We start from the raw sequence: 17,336 nt of genomic DNA, 5'->3' as shown, positions 1-17,336 counted from the left end.
GAAAGAAATAGAGAAAGGTATAGATTCTACAATCGATATATAAATAGAATCATTTGAATAACATACACTTACTCCATCAATTTAACCTTTCTCAAAGATCGCGCACGGATGATGTCGTGATTATCGAAAATTACTTAATGAGTATGATATTCGTGTTTAACACGTTAGTTCGATGACGAGATTCTATACCCCTCACGCAAACCGATAATCAAAGCTCTCACGTTTTTTGGCGAGGAGAACGCGACGAGAGCGAGCGATTTGCACCGTCTTCCACATATTCTTCCACATAAATTAATGCTGCACGATCTCGGTTCTATCGTCGAAAATCATCACGTGCCTCCGCAGCGCGGGTAAATTTTCTTGTTATTTTATGCAAATGTCTTGCTTGTGAAAAAATGGTGATTTTCCTTTTCCTTTCTTTTACCTTAAACATCCTAGCTAATCGAAAATAGTTCTGAATCTTATTATTTTATATATATTAATAATTTATCAAACAATTTTATTATCTTAGGAGCAGACATACTCCTCAGTGAAATGGCAAAAAAATTTACATCACGGTTTGTTACCTTTACTTAATCTTATTACTTAATATTTTCTCCGCGCATTGACAGACCGAACGTTTTCATATATTATGAGGTGCTAATACTGGTCTGGTTTCACGATAAACTTTACTGCCGGTCATTTATAATCGATCTTTAACAGTTAACGATTACCTAAACTCTGCCTTGCCCGTCGCGGTCCTTATTGCGCCGTCGCGTATCGTCCGTCCTCGTTAATAAGAACTCGCTTTCAAAAAGCATTTACACGTCATCAGCATCACTATCACGGCTACTCACATCTCCGCTGATGCGTCGCGGTGACACTCGCGGTCGTTACCCGTTAACGGACAACATTTTTCTATTTTGTACGCTTAATTCGCGAGCCATATTTGTAGACAGGAGTTTGTTCGGGCAGTTGCTTGTGACGCTATACATTGATATAGTTAATCGGCGATTTGTAAGCCACTTCCGGACACCGGCCATAGAGGAATCAAGATTTAGGGGCACGATTTATATAGTAGCGAGTTAGATAGAAATTTAGGCGTAATTCTCTTGAAGTTCGTATTGGGCAGCGACCGTTTCAAGCAAGGGAACCTCGTGGCACATCCGATTCTGCTCATATTTCGGATTAATATTTCAAAAAATATTCTTGAACAATATGAAATTATTTATTAAATAATAAATTTAGATCATCTGTATATATATATATGTTGAAATATATATACGTATTTGTAGGTAAATTTTGACAATCGTATAGAAATGAGCTGATACCTGTATTAAATTCAGTTTCAAAATTTTATCGCGACAATTCTCTTTCAAGATAAACGTGTTGTTTATTGTGCTTGTGAAAAATATTGCGATTGTTCCCTTGTTCGTCACACACGAATCATTATCGCAGCGCAGTCCGTCACTCCAGGTTAAACGTAAGCGATTCAACGATGGCGTGGCCTATTCATTACTGATAAAACCGTATCGAGTTATTTTCGTATGAACGAGTTTCGATAACATATTAGCGATTTTATATTGAACACACTCGTGGCCTTTACTTGATATAAATATAAATATATATATATCGAAATAATATAGGTAGTATACTAAATAACAACATTAGCGGAGAAAGAGATGGAGAGAGATGTAAGGATATCGCGCCATAAAGGATTCATCTTCTTGCAACACAAGATTGAATTGCGCGGTACCCGCTAATGGGTTGGTTAGCTACCAAGATTTCCGAAAGAATGAGGGAACGAGTGCGAGAGAGGGAGAGAATGCGATGAAGGAAATAATTAACCGTATGAAAGAGGCCGAGTGATAGCGAAAACACACGTTTATGGCAGTCTGGGTAAGTTTGATGCCATTGTAATTTTTAAAACTATTTGTCCTTTTAAGAAAATTCTATGCAATAGAAAATTAAAATTAACGAAACTTGAAGTAACGTGTAACCTCAAGAAATGCTGCCAATTTTTTCATATGATGGAATGAAAACAAAAAGCGATAATAATATGATACGGACGAGAGATGTATAAGCTTCATTTGGAAGGCAGATCGCGAAATTATTCAAATATAAGCACGATCGTCGTATCATAAGTTTGTATTTTGCTACATTATTATCATCAAAACGCGTTACAATAATATGCGAAGTAAAAAGGAGGAAAGAGTATAGGAGTAATAATCATAGATATTTTTTTGATTATATTTAATATTAAAAATTTACAAATTAGTAGTGTTATATTATTAATATTAATGTTTACAATTTAGTAGTTATTATTTTATTATTATTATTATATTATTATTATTATTATGCAGATAATATTGAATGAGAACTAAAGCAAAGCATTTTATAGTCGTCAATTTATATTCTGTAAGGTAATCCAGCAGATAGATTTAGTCGCAATTTAGATATATTAAAAACAAGAAGCATATTTGGGAAAAAGATTCTATTTTTATTCAAGTTATTTCAAATTTAAAAAAATTTTTTTCTATGCACATATATATATATATATATATCTGTGCAATCAAATTCTCCTACGCGACTGAATAGGTATATCTAATAAAAATAATTGACAATTATTCTCAATTTTATTTTAGCTTTCCATTTAGGAATGTATAAACTTGCGACTAAATGTATATGTGCGAACAAAATGGAAACAATATTATATACTAGTTAAAGAGATCGCATGATAACTTTCTAACAGTCGATGAAATGGGCGAGAGCAAACTTGAAAACTTGTCTCGATACTCTTTGGCGATTAAAAGCTTTGGCGAAACCGATAAATTTTTATTGAGACATTCCAGAAGAATTTCCTGTAAAGTACTTTATCTCCACGATTTATTATATTTTGGATTTCTGTGAATAACGAATTATAAATATTCCGTTTAAACTACCGATTTAGATATTGCGCCTTGACCTTTTTTTTTGCCTCTTCGCGAAAAAATATGATATTTCCACTTATCTTTTGGAATGTATTTAATTCTAGAATGCAATTTTTGCCTTCGAATCGATACTTATACTGGAATTGTTCGTACGTGGATTCGTTTGTGGAAAGGTCATATACGATACGTATATTAGATGTTTCGTTCGTATAGATCTATAGATCACAATACTTTTGATTATATATTTGCAAGATATTAGAATATGTGGTTGAAATAAATGATTAGCGTGAGGAGGCAAAACTGTCCAATTATCATTTTTTACAAACAGATGTAACCAATTTTCAGCTCGATTCGATATTTCTGAAATTTCATGTACAGTGGGAAAACATGCGTTTTGTGTCGCGTTTATGTAAAATTATTTTTATCTTTGAAATGTGTATTCTAGAGTTAAATAACACTAATCTTTCATTTACATTCACGAAGGAAGATCTTAACGTAATGAAGCTACGTTTGTATTATGTCTCTCATGAAAGTACCACGTAGTGTTATGGCATTTTTTCTTAGACTTGAACATATCAAAATGTGCATTAGGCGCCTATCACGCGTTTTTTCGTCTTTCTCTATTCAAGCTATTGAAAACTCTGCGATATCGTTCTTTTTCCACTTTTCTGCATTCGTGAGAGAAAGATACTTATAGCAGTATTATTATTGAGCTATTGAAAACAGCAGGATACATGAGGTACACACGTATTTTACTGAAAATAATATTATTTGTTGCTGTGAGATGAGAGATATAATGTAAAAACTACTTGTACTTTCTTGAGGTAACTAGAGATTGTTTAAATAAAAGATTCATATATCTCAAGTTGGCTGACAGCTGTCAATCCTCTGTCAATCCGTTAGATAGATTATTAATCTATGTATATAACAAAGAATTAAAAGTGAGTGACGATATATAATCGAAATTTCTAAAGTTCGTTATTACAGTTTTACAATACAATGATTACAATTGGAGAATAAGAAATTAAAAACTAAGGAGAAACAAATGGTAGCAGATCGAATATGTCATATCTAAGCGACTAACAATAAATAGAGAATAAAACAGTTGCAATTTAGAAAAAAAAACGAAATTCTAGGACCATTGTATTTAAATTTTCTCTCTCTCTCTCTATATATATATAAATTTAGTCAAGATAAATTACAGCAATGTCAAATGATGCAATATAAAAATTGACAGTTGATATTTTGAGCATTAAAAATTTAATAAACTAAGATTTTATTCACATGTAATATAAATACAAAAATAAGACAAGAACAAAATAAAATATTTTAGAAAAGATGGCCAAAGAGAATCATCGAAAAGATATATAATCGTAAACCGAAACATAATCTTAGAGATATCGATAATCGATCTACAAGTAAGTATCATTCAATAATAATAGGGAATAATATTAATATTGTTCTTTGAGTTAAATTAAAATATATATTATGTGTGTGAAATATCATATTAATCGAACTTTATAAAATCTTTTTAGGTACTTTAAAAAAATCGTAAGCCGTAAGCGCTTCGTTCTTTGATACATTCAAATATTACCGCCTTAACAGCTGTTCGGATTCGGTGAACTTCGTCAAATGTCAACAGCGCGCGGCGCATGCGCTTCGACGATGATATTCAGAAACGACGACGTTTCTCGTGCGAGTGTGAAGTGTGAAGAATGTCGCGTCTCGTTGAACCGAATCATGCCACGAGAATCCCTGGTTGCGAGTCCTCCGACGATGAGGATGCCGATTATGGCAGGTGAGTGTCAGGGTGACACGTGGTTTCACACACGTAATTCGCGATGGATTCCGATAACAGAAACCGGCGCCCGCGTTGCATCACTATCGGCGATATAAACGCTCTTTGTTTACATAGGCCAGGGATCCGCCGGATTATTTTCAGCGATTCACCTGATGCACGATGCTTTAACGTACGCGCGTGACAGTGAATCGGAAACATTCGTCGTTCCGAACATGTGCGTCGAATGTATTCCGTCTATTATGTATGTCCGTTGCTCGTTTTGCGAGTGTTGCGCGACGATTCCGTATCGGAGTGACAAAGTCGACAATCAAGACGCGAAGAGAATCCTTAACTGCAAACTTGGCAATTTGTATCATGCAAAACACATTTCCGTTAGTCAGTACACGAATCTGTAATTCCTTGCCGTTTATCAATTCTTGAGATTGTGGATTATAATTGATTCCAATATGTTAATGCATTGTTATAATCAGATCTATTATTAGATATACACATAATTATATAATTATTTTTTTATCCTTTAGAGATTTTTCTAAAATAGAAAAATTATAAACAAGAATCTTTTCTGAAAAGAGTCTTTTTACTTTTCTGTATTTGTATGAGTTTTCTCTTGTATGATATGTATACCAATAATGTTTGCAACAAGAAAAGAGTTAGGAACCCTTTATACAATTGTTTTAAACAGAATTTTTAATGAAATTTTGAAATGAATTTATAATAAAATTAATCTTAATTTGATAGATGTTACTATAATAATTATTAAGAAAATTATGCCATATCTTTGGTATAACGAGCAACATGTTTGTATAAACGTTCCAATTTGAAAGTTTGACGACAGTTTGTTATCTCTCCATTAACATTATATTATTAATATAACAGATAAAGAGAATTGTCTGAGAATCAATATTTTACAATTTGATTAGTTAAATAGTAATTTTGCATTAAATGCAAAGAAATAGCGCTTTTCAATTATATACTGATGGTTTTAGTTAAAGTTGAAAATTCTTTTTTATGTTACAAAAGTAATTTTAACAAATTGTCATCAAAGTATTTCACATTTGAGCATTTATATAAATATGTTGTAGCTTTAGATCCAAAAGTAAAATGTTTTTCACATAACTATATGTTAAAATGTTGAGTGTTCTTCGAAAGAAAATCACATAGTTATATGATGAAAAATTATATGAATATAATTCTCTAGGAGATAATATTTTATTTCAAAAGTAACATCCTGTCTTGGGGAATTTCCCCGACAATAATCAGCGACAAACTTTCCGGCGGAAATATATATTCGATTAAACATCTTGTTTACAGTAAGGTTGATTCGTCGAACGATTTCGAGGAGTCGCTGCACGCGATGTCCGATATTTACGGACAAACTCCACCCAGGACTCGTCTCAGTCGCAAGAAAAGACACATGAAGCAAAAATTCTCAGGCAGGTACGTGATTAAAACTTCAAATTTTAGATCCGCTCGAGAAATTTTACTAAGAATAATATGTGAGAGAATACATAATTATTACATACAAATATTTCACTGTTAACACGATATAACTTTTTATTGACAATAATTATAATTGTGTAAATATTTTGCAGCATATTAAATATAACTAGAGTTAACGAGCAACACTGTAAAATATAAACAATATGTTTTCATATAATTTTAAGGCAGAAAATATAGAATAATATTTTTGAGAAAAATTATAAGAAATGAAAAAGAATTATTTTTAACAAATACAGAAAATAAAGGGCCATTGTTTACTGAAAGTAGTTTTCGCGATATCGATTGAATCGTTGCTAATTTAATTGTCACTCGAGTGACTACAAAGTATCTGAGGCTATCTTTAGCTTTTGTCATTTTCTAGTGATCTTAAATCGATAGAAAAAGAAACTCGGCCAAAGACAACTATTCGAAGGCGCAACACCCTGGATACCATTATCTTCAACGAAATGTGCGATAAAGCGGACAAAGATCGCGAGAACGAGGCAAAGGAGGATGCGAAAGAGGGCAGCAGAAAGTGCAAGAGGATCTTGAAACTATTGCGCGGCAATGAAAGAGATTTGAAGCTTGATGTAGAAGCTGCCTACAATTATGCCGAGAAACACAATGGTGACATGGCAACAGTGTTGACGCCGAATCAAATCAAGGTTCGACAAAATAAAAAAACAATTTTGATTATTAGTTGTATTTAGAAAACGTAACGATTTAATATCTGTGACTTGCGTATATTTCTAGTCTATCAATCAAAAGCCGATTACTCGACTTGTGTTGAATTTTCTGGACAGAACTCCATACTCTTATCTTTTTGCAAGCTCTTTTACTGTTCACATTTGGCATGTTGTCAAGCAAAAATATACTCTTTTTCACAGATTGAGACTAGAAATAGATTTCGCTGTTTGCGGTCCAAGCCAGTTGATGTGGAGGAAAAAAAAGTGGAGCGAGAAATTATCGAAAAAAGCGTGTTGATAAACGAAAAGAATTTAAGCGCGCAATCGCCGAGGACGCAAAGCTTGAAGGAGAGAGAAATATTTCATGACACTTTTTCTTTTTTAATTAAATTAGTAAGTATCTTGAACTTATTGCACATAAAACTTACATTTGTGTGATTTTATTAATAAACTCAAACATACAAATTAAAATAATTTTACTTTTGTTGTATAATATAAAATGAACTCGAATCATAAGTTAACTTTATATTATCTTTAAGATATATTACACTTTTATTTTTTATTGTGTCATCAAAATTATATATTTACCAAGATTTTTTAAAAATGGTGTATATAAATAGTAAATTTTTTTTTTTTTTTTTAAATACAGGGGAGTACAGAGCGGAATTGTCGCCGTCAAATGAGTCACGAAGAAAGCAGTTGGCAAAACGAACTAAAGGATCTGATTTGGCTGGAACTACAGGCACATCATGCAGATCGTAGCCCGATGGCGCAGGATGAATATTTATGCCGTCAACGCGAGGCAGTAGAGGTTCTACTTACAGAAATAATGGAGTACAAGTGAGCAAAAACATATTTAAAGTTTTCAAAATACTACTTCAGAAACGCAAAATGAAAAATATTTTCTTCATGAAATCGAAAATTGATGTGCGCAATATATATTAACAATTGATTGCAAGAAACAAAAATAATAGCAATATATATGTATATAAGTAAACGCAATTATTGTTTCATTAGATACGATCCCATGACGGATGTGCAAGAGGCAGGTTGCATCAGCCCTGGCGACATTGCGAATGATCGATCTGCAAATCCAGGTTCCAGTCCGAACATTGAACTGGGTGTATGTCCAGGTTGCCTCTCCATGTACTGTCGTGCATGCGCTCGTGAACAGGGAGAAGCGTTACAACAAGTGGAAGGTCTATTAGCTCGTCTGGAGGCAGCGGAAGCCTTATATCCATCTTGCCAGGCGTTTGCCGCTAATTATCCGTTATACAAGAGCCCAGAATTCACCGACAGAGTGAAAGCTATGTGTCTCTGGTATAACATGACGAAACACCATCGGCTTAAATTACAAATATTGGGCAGATTGCTCATGATGCTGCATAGTAAGAAGAAACAGGAGGATTTTAACGACTCCGGCATAAGGTACATTATTTGAATCGCATTATCTTCTCTCAATAACTTGGAATTATACTTTCCGAATTTCCGTACATTATGAACGAATTTTATTCTTCTCCAGGATAAAAAAGATATTTTTGAATTCTTCTTCATGTGTAGAAACTTCGGAGTTAGATAATCGATTGTTTCTATCCTTAGTTCGCGATCCTCGGATACTGTCGATTCTATGGAGCAGCGACAATCCATGGTGCGATTCGAGCTATCTCAACAGGACGAAACTTCCAGTCCCTCTGACAGCAATAATAGCAATAATTCTTCAGTAGGAGGTTTATCTTTCATATCGCAGTCATTGCCGCCTACTCCGGAAATTTCGTTCTCGTATGTGGAAGACGAAAGAGTCGATCGACTCGATTTCTACTTGGTCGAATTTGATCGACACGCTTACAGGTATATTTCGAATTTTTAAATATATATTTAATCTTAGTATACTAATATCTAAATATTTTTAATTTAAATGTGTTATATTAAATAATTTTTTGACATTATAAAATTTATTAGAAACTTTTTTGTATCTTTCTTTTATTTTAAAGCAACTAGATAAAATTTTGAATTTGGTTATGCGATATAAATATCTGATTTATGTAATGACAATTTTTGTTGGCACATTCAGAAAGTATATCGAGGATGTATTGAAAACGAGAGGTCTCAGAAAAAGTTTGAATTTCCTGGATCGATTGCACACATCTATCTTGAGGAAAGCGAGATTAACTTTGGAAAAAAATAACTTCGAAGAATGTGATAGCAATGCAAATGAAGAATACGAAGGTGATAGAGAGCTACAACGGTATGGCATTTGGAGTCCCGAAGCAAAGGAGTTAAATTTGCCATCATATAGGTATATTTGGAATTTTTTATTTCTTAAAAAAAATTTTCCGTTTGCTCAGATCTTGAAAAATTAATTTTACTTTAACATTCTGGTTTAAACTAAATTTAATGTCAAATTAAAACTAAGACATTTATGAAATAAAATTATATTAAACTAAATTACAAAGGAAAAAGCAAAACAAATGCCTATATTTTCGATAATATTACATTTGTCAGAAGAGACTAATATACATAGAATACTTTTAAATGACAAACTCTTTCTTAGAGGAATTTTTAAACATAATTTGGACCAGATTTTTTTGGACCAGTTCGTCAAATAATTTTTTTTATGTGGATCTAATATAGAGTAGAGAGAGTCAAATTATACATGTTGTAAATTGTTATATTTCAGGGCAGCTTTCGTGTTTCTTTCGCGCGTGCCATTGGACGTAGTTCACGAATTTCTAAGAATGAGACTAGAACAAAAACCGGAGCAGCCGAGTCCGTTGTCGGTCCGACAGCTCATGCGGGAACTTCGGGAGGGCATCAAGATCGCTTGCATTCATCGCGACCGATTCGCCGCGCATTCTTGCGCTGCTGTTGCGAGCGACGAAACCGACTGCGAGAGTCTGTTTGAGGAAGACGTCAAGTATTTCGATGAGAGCCTGAGAGCTGTGTTTGAGGTCTATCTAGATTATCTTCAGCAGTGGGTGGACATGGTGCAGCATGACAGCTTTCACAAAAATCTGATCATGGATGAGTGGTTGTTTGTCAAGTCCATCGCTGGAAACATAAGTGATGGATATAAGATTGCTGGCGTAAAATTCTAGTGAGTAAAATATCGAAATAATTGCATATATTCTATATACAATAATTAGATATATCTTCTCTATATTTTATTTATTCATTAGAACATTTTATATTCTATTAAATAATTTTCTATTAGTCTCAGCTTTTCTACTCGATCTACTCGAGTCATATATATATATATATATAATTACATACAAGGGCTGTCCATAAAGAAACCGAACATTGTTTAAAAAAAATTTAACTTACATATTATTTCGGCTCAATCTCCTTCAAAGTATTCCCCTGCATTGTTAATACACCACTCCCAGTGTTTTTTCCACTGTTGGAATGCTTCCTGGAATTCTGTTTCTGGAATAGTGTGTAGGTCCTGTAGCAAATTTTCCTTAATCTCTTTTATTGTTTGAAAACGGCGGCCTTTCAAGATCGATTTTAATTTTTTGAACAAGAAAAAGTCCGCAGGAGCCAAGTCGGGAGAGTAGGGGGGCTGAGGAACAACAGTCGTCGCATGTTTTGCTAAAAATTCATTGATAAGGAACGATGCTTGTACGGGTGCATTGTCGTGGTGCAGCATCCATGAATTGCTGACCCACGCCTCCGACCGTTTCTTTCTCACTGCCTCTCTCAAACGCTGCATTACCGTCAAATAAAATTCTTTGTTGACTGTTTGACCACGCGGGACGAACTCCTGATGAACGATACCCTTCCAGTCAAAAAAGACAATCAACATGATCTTGATGTTGGAGCGACTTTGTCGTGCTTTTTTTGGTCGCGGTGATGATTGTACTTTGGTTTCTATGTCATAATCGTACACCCACGTCTCACCACCTGTTATGACATTTTTCAAAAAGTTTTCGTCATCATTTGACCGATCCAAAAGCTCCCGACTGACAATAACGCGTTTTTCTTTTTGTTCCTCGGTCAGCAGCCGTGGCACAAATTTTGCTGCAACGCGATGCATGTTCAGTTTTTCGGTCAAAATCAAGTGACACGAACTTTTACAAATTCCCACTTCTTCTGACACTTCACGGACAGTCAACCGACGATTTTTCCTGATAACATCATGCACTTTTTGAACATGATCATCGTCAGTTGACGTTGACGGCCGTCCAGATTTTTCATTATCCTTGATTGTTGTTCTGCCCAATTTGAAACGATTAAACCACTCGTAGCACTGTGTACGGCTCATACATTCCTTCCCATAACCTTGTTGTAACATTTTAAAAGTCTCAGTGAAAGTTTTCCCCAATTTAAAACAAAATTTAACACACTCTCGTTGTTCTTCAAGAGCCTTCATCTTTTTCGTCTAGAAAATCGCCACGAACATAACCTCATTCAAGCCATCGTAAAACGTAAACTAAAAACAATAGCGTCAAGAACCCCACACCCCACTACACAGCGCCACAAGACTGCGCATTCGGACGCTTTTTTTAAAGTTCGGTTTTTATATGGACAACTCTCGTACATATACAATATATGATTCTAATAGAAAAGCTGAGATTAATAGAAATATTAGATGTTCTAATGAATAAATAGAATAAATAAAACTGTTCAATAAAACAATAGACAACACAAGTTAAATTATTATTTAATAATTTTTATTATTATATTTCAATTTGTATTGTCATGTTTGTGATATTATTTTTTTATAGCGAAATTGCACATACGATGATTAAACAAGTTAATGAATTTCTCACTGAACGGACTCGCGAGATCTGTGAAAATGTGGAAGAAAAGGAGGATGACGAATTGTCATGCAAGTAAGAGATAATTTTAATTCATTTACCTATATTCGATTTATCTTAGATACTTTATAGCTGTTTGTTCTACAGTGAAACACAGTTTAGATTCCATCTGTTTGTGGGCCGTGAGTGGCAGGGAATGTTTGTAGAGGCTCGGGAAAAGATCGTAAAGAGCATCAATCTTGCCAAATGTTTGAAACGCGATATCGAGAAATGGTCAGTCGATGATCAGAAGTTAGAGGAGTCGTTGAAACTATTGAAGGTAAAGGACTTTGTACATAGACTGCTTTATTACGAAAACTAAACAAAATGCTAAATTTTCTTTTCCTTTCTTATTTATAGAATACAGTTCTAGATTTAAGACATTGCATAACGGTAATAATCGAGGACTTTCAAAGAGATGTCGATGAAGTGGAGCAATCGAACATCGAGAGCGACCAAACACCTTTACGCTCGAGGATCCGCGAGATTCTTCATCAAGCTTACAGGATGGGTTTCGAGTTTCATAAGGAGATGTGCAAACTGTTCTCACTAGAAGAAAAGGCCATTCTAGCGCGTGGTCTAGTATCATTCGCGTTGTTGTGGATGGAATTCGTGAGAACGCGATGCGAGCGTGGCCGCGGCTTGAGGCCCAGATGGGCGAATCAAGGTTTGGAGTTCTTGATAACAGTGTGTGAGCCACACAATACGAAACATCTCACCGATCAGGAATTTGAGGAATTAAAGACATGCATGGATCGTTGTATATCTCATGTAGTGGGAACCGTATCGGTTGCAGGATCGACGCCGGAGACAGAAAGTAGAGTAATCATGATTTTTTTGTTATAAATTGTAATCCTTTTATGGCAGCAATTTTTTGACCATCCATTTTTGCAGTTACAAAATTCGATTGATAATTCAGGAAATTATTGTTTTATAAGTTTCTGTTAAACAATCATCTTAAATATTTGTACATGAAAATGATTAAGCGAATAAGTTTTATTACGATTCTTAACACTTTTTGTTTTCAGATTTAAGAAGACTGTCGCGATCAAGAGCTTCATCGCCGAGTCATGGTCGCACTAGAACTACGAGCATCAATCTTTCTCAGAAACCACGGGAGGCTCTGAAATCACCCGAATTATTGATTAATGCGAAGAAATGTAGCTCATCAAGCATGGTTGATGGAAATCTTGCGGTGATAGTAAACATACCCGAGCAGGGCACGCAGAGGCACGAAAGAGTCATTTGTGCCATCAGAAAAATGGAAAGTGAACTCGACGAAAGATTGAGGAATCGGGAGCTTATCGGACAAGTCACTGATAGAAAAGGAGTCGATAGAGTTCACATCAAGGTGCGAAGAGTTACATTTACATGGCAGAGAGGTATTAAAATAGGTACGTTCTTTATTGATTATATACAGTGTATGCGTTAAAATTATTTGTTGTTACTAGGTAATTTATAATGATTATTATTTGCAGTTAATTATATTAACATTCATAATTGTAGCATTAGCCTAATGAACGAATTTTATTATGCAGGCCAAGGAAGATTCGGCAAAGTGTACACAGTAGTGAATAATCAAACAGGTGAACTGCTAGCCATGAAAGAGGTGCAGCTGCAACCTGGCGATCACAGAGCAATCAGGCGTGTTGCTGAGGAGTTACAGATATTTGAGGGAATCCAGCATCAACATTTAGTGCGATATTACGGACTAGAAATTCATCGTGTACGATAAACGTAACATAATCGTCGGCACGATATGTCAACTCGCGGCGCAATAAATATATATTATTATAAACATATAAATTCCGCTTCTAGGAGGAAATGTTGATTTTTATGGAATTCTGTGCGGAGGGAACTCTTGAGAGCTTGGTGGCTGGTAGCGGCAACGGATTGCCAGAATCTTTGGTCAGAAAATATACTCATCAACTCCTTTCAGCCGTAGCAGCGCTGCATTCTCATGGAATAGTTCATCGAGATATTAAAAGTATATTGTCTGAATAAGATGGTTTCTCGCGTAAAGTAATATTATCTATTTTAAATTATTTTTTCTAATCGCACTTTTTTTTGCAGCTGCGAATATCTTTTTAACAAATGAAGGCAATTGTCTGAAACTTGGTGATTTTGGTAGCGCGGTGCAGATTAAAGCGCATTCGACGATGCCTGGGGAACTTCAAGGTTTTGTCGGCACTCAAGGTTAGTATTTTAATTATTACACAGTAAAATCTTTCATAGATTTATCTCATACAGTTTATTATATCACTGCTATTATAAAAATTTAATAAAGTATCAAGAAACTATGAATGTAAAAAATATATTCTTATTAATTTTTGCATTTAATTCTCAATTATTTTTATTTTGTTGTTTAAAGCTTACATGGCACCGGAAGTATTTATGAAGTCAGGAAGCGGTGGACATGGCAGAGCTGTCGATATTTGGTCGGTGGGTTGTTGCATCATTGAAATGGCGAGCGGACGGCGACCTTGGTCGGATTACGATTCGAATTATCAAATTATGTTTAAGGTAAGCTTGCAATTAAATAATTATTATATAAAATTATGCAATTTTATACATATAATAATTTTAACAATTTAAAAAAAATAAAAATTAAGATCTTAAAATTAAAAATTTAGAAATTTAAATTTAAACTATCTTTGTTCTCTCTTACAAGAACTTGTGCATGTGAGTGTGTGTCTGAAATTTTTAAAAAATTATTTTAGGTGTTATATATACATCATTTAACTCGAAATTTTTTATTTTTGCAAGGTTGGAATGGGAGAAACACCGGCTCTTCCTAAGAATCTATCTGCGGAAGGCATAGATCTCATAAAGAAATGCCTGCAGCACGATCCAAAGAGAAGGTCGACTGCGAATACACTTCTTGCACATTCTTTTGCGCTAGGGGAGTACGAGGATGTCAATGCTGACTTAACGATGCTACGATACTAAGAGTGTTCAGAAAAATGTGAGCATTATTTGTGAATTTTAATCTTTTAAATGTGTAATCTTTTTCTGTCAGCGATTTTGGGATGAGATACATCTTTGCGCAGACAATTTGTTGTGTACACAAATAATTTGTTCTAATTCTTTATAAATTTAACGTAAAGTTCAAAAACGAATATTATTTCTCTATTTCTTTATTTTTTTATCTACTATTTTTATCTACTTTTCTTACAGGAGATAGCATGGTCCTTGCGGGAATGCAGAACTGGCATTTGTATTTTATTGGTAGAATTGTTTCAGAAACATATCTGCTATATTATGTTGTTTTTTATTTGCACTTTTCTGAGAGATTTAGTATTTAATATATGTTTTAATGAGACTTTGTTAAAAGTATATAGTATTTGTGGCAGACTATACAAAGAAATGAAAATTGTATTTGAGAATACCATTGATGAGATCAGTATATAATACGTAAGTATTATTGTGATCATATATATAATTTACGATATAATTATAAGGAAAATATTTCACAGGAGGGACACTTTCTTTTGTCTACATTGATAAGTAATGATGTTAAAAATGTTTAATAATACATTTTTAGTATTGAAAATTCTTGCAAATTAAACTTTGGCATATATAGCTAGCAAAATATAAATAACAAAATTGAATTTTGCAAATAGTTGGAAACAAATATTGTATTCTAATAGAAATTTTAATAGACTGAACAATAAGATTCACTAAGAAATATTTAGTGAGAAAAAGGAAAGTGCAACTTTTTTTAGAGATATTCTTTTAGAGATACTCTTTATGTATCTTTATATTTATTATGTGTGATTTAAACTAGCCATGCTAGAATAAGTTCAGTGATTTAGCCTGGAAAAGTGGAAGACCGCGAAAGCATTTTAGTGAAACATAATTTAGTGTGATTGCATATAGAATCTACACATACAATTTAGTTCAATCGAATAGTATGTTCAAAGAAATAATAAAGGGGGGGAGGGAATACATATGGTATTTAGGTACATGAAGATATAAATTGAGAAACGTATATCTCTCTTCAGTTTTACTTAAAAGACAAAAGCAAAATATATATTTTCTATTTTGTATTTGCATTTATAGTTTATATAAGATACAGCGTAGTGCTGCATATTCTTTGTAAATATATATTGATATGAACGATAGACGCAAATCATTTCCCATTCTGAAGATCATATATACACCTCACAATTAGCATTAAGTGCAGCAAATGTCAAACGCTCATATTATATCAAACCCATTTTTTCCATTAGATATATAAAATTCAAGTTTTGACGTTAGTTGTGACCTACTATGTGATTAATTGTAAGTGTGATTAAGATACCTTTAAGGTATAATATACATATAATGGCAGCTTCCAATGTTATGTCTATGTTATATTAATTGCTTCGTAGACAGGAAGTGGATGATTTGTTACTATTATGCAATAGAAATTCTATTTTAAATAAAACGATCGAGAGTAAAAGAATAAAACGAGCAACAACGACTGTTATTTTGATGGAGTTTATTTTTCTGTACGAGGAAACGCGTACACACGTGATGATACAACATACTTTGATGTGGATCAATTACTTAGCGGAGGTATGCTGTGTATGCTTTCCGCGCGCAAACGGAAAGCCGAGTGTACTTATTCGTTTATCTATCGAACGTTTTACGCACAAAAGTACATAACTTACGCCATGAATTTTAATCCTTATATCTGAACAATCTCTTTATCTTTAAGGAAAGGACCAAATTTTGATTGTACATTTATTTAATATATATATTTAACAAAACTCTATAAAATGTATTAAATAGATTAGCTAAATAAGTAAATTCAGCTAAAAGGATTGAATAATCTCTTTCACTTGCAAAAAATAAAGAGAACTAAATTGTTCACTTAAGGATTAAAGTCAGTCATACATTACCCAAGAGCTTGTGTGCAAACTCTGTGAAAAAAGAAATCGTATAGAAATTATTAAAAATATTAAATTATAATATGTCAAATTGAATATGTTTATGTCAGAGTTCTTGTTAAACTATTGGGTTGTGTATGAATTGGTTATATATTTAATATATGGCGTCAACAGTATAGCTAGAAATCATAATTTGTTTTAATTTTTCAGTATTTATGGTGTATTGGATCTTATTTTTTATTTTTTGCATGTATTATATTATACTTATATCCAGTTACGACAAGAATTTAATTTTTTCTTCAGCATTTGTTACATGACGAACTGAAAGTATATATAAAAGGATGAGACATAAATTAGGTATATTATATATACATATATGCACCGAATTTGGGGACTGCAGAGTCAACAATGTTGCTATATATCATATATATTGCGATAATATTCATGATGATATCATGTAATATAACAGAGTTAACATTTTCTTATGGAAAGAATAAAGAAGAGATTATTATATTTAATACAAAATAATTAACATTTTCATGATATTTGACATATTTAACACAGTTGTTACATAATACATGAATATTATTTTTTTGCTATTTAATATATGTATAAAAAATTGAAAGCAAGAAATATTGCAACTTACGTTAGACGAATCAGGATAAGAGAATTATAAGTAATATTTTATATTACATGAGAAATTGAAAATAAGAATGATACAAATTAAGATTTTTAAAAACTGACTTAAACGATTGCATTATCTATAATGGCTTTTATTACGCTAATAAATA

General features: G+C 33.2%; 2 protein-coding genes across 6 annotated transcripts in view; both read left to right on the top strand.

Annotated features, from left to right (window-relative positions):
* The window catches only part of LOC115244023 (moesin/ezrin/radixin homolog 1), a 28,840-nt gene extending 24,971 nt beyond the window's left edge, over nucleotides 1-3,869 (top strand). For all 3 annotated transcript variants that reach the window (XM_029821375.1, XM_029821374.1, XM_029821373.1), the window contains one exon: nucleotides 1-3,869. The gene's annotated coding sequence lies outside the window, so the exon portion shown is untranslated.
* Nucleotides 3,870-4,258: 389 nt separating this feature from the next.
* LOC115244021 (mitogen-activated protein kinase kinase kinase 4) lies at nucleotides 4,259-17,286 on the top strand. 3 transcript variants are annotated; one of them, XM_029821367.1, is made up of 20 exons: nucleotides 4,259-4,327; nucleotides 4,445-4,707; nucleotides 6,022-6,147; nucleotides 6,572-6,854; nucleotides 7,077-7,268; nucleotides 7,525-7,715; nucleotides 7,893-8,303; nucleotides 8,475-8,723; nucleotides 8,947-9,171; nucleotides 9,553-9,969; nucleotides 11,600-11,707; nucleotides 11,780-11,951; nucleotides 12,032-12,488; nucleotides 12,700-13,065; nucleotides 13,210-13,397; nucleotides 13,490-13,658; nucleotides 13,745-13,867; nucleotides 14,043-14,194; nucleotides 14,438-14,636; nucleotides 14,849-17,286. In XM_029821367.1, the coding sequence occupies exons 2-19, from the start codon at nucleotides 4,625-4,627 to the stop codon at nucleotides 14,618-14,620; spliced, it is 4,095 nt and encodes a 1,364-aa protein (XP_029677227.1). In that variant the 5' UTR covers nucleotides 4,259-4,327; nucleotides 4,445-4,624; the 3' UTR covers nucleotides 14,621-14,636; nucleotides 14,849-17,286. The 3 variants fall into 3 exon arrangements, with proteins under 3 accessions (XP_029677227.1, XP_029677228.1, XP_029677226.1); XM_029821366.1 differs by lacking the exons at nucleotides 4,259-4,327; nucleotides 4,445-4,707 and adding an exon at nucleotides 4,734-5,081; XM_029821368.1 differs by lacking the exons at nucleotides 4,259-4,327; nucleotides 4,445-4,707; nucleotides 13,745-13,867; ... (1 more) ...; nucleotides 14,438-14,636; nucleotides 14,849-17,286 and adding an exon at nucleotides 4,730-5,081 and having other exon boundaries at nucleotides 13,210-13,408; nucleotides 13,490-13,629.
* Nucleotides 17,287-17,336: the final 50 nt, after the last annotated feature.

Source organism: Formica exsecta, unplaced genomic scaffold (assembly GCF_003651465.1).
Source record: "Formica exsecta isolate Colony F162 unplaced genomic scaffold, ASM365146v1 scaffold79, whole genome shotgun sequence".
Classification (NCBI taxonomy): Eukaryota; Metazoa; Arthropoda; class Insecta; order Hymenoptera; family Formicidae; genus Formica; species Formica exsecta.
Note: the sequence above shows the minus strand (reverse complement) of the source record. Positions and strands in the feature narration are given on the sequence as shown.

Coding starts and splice junctions, on each gene's coding strand:
- LOC115244021 (XM_029821366.1), top strand. CDS start 4,954: ATGTCCGTTGCTCGTTTTGCGAGTGTTGCGCGACGATTCCGTATCGGA. Junction 7,269..7,524: donor TTTCTTTTTTAATTAAATTA/GTAAGTATCTTG, acceptor TTTTAAATACAG/GGGAGTACAGAGCGGAATTG. Junction 11,708..11,779: donor GATGACGAATTGTCATGCAA/GTAAGAGATAAT, acceptor TTTGTTCTACAG/TGAAACACAGTTTAGATTCC.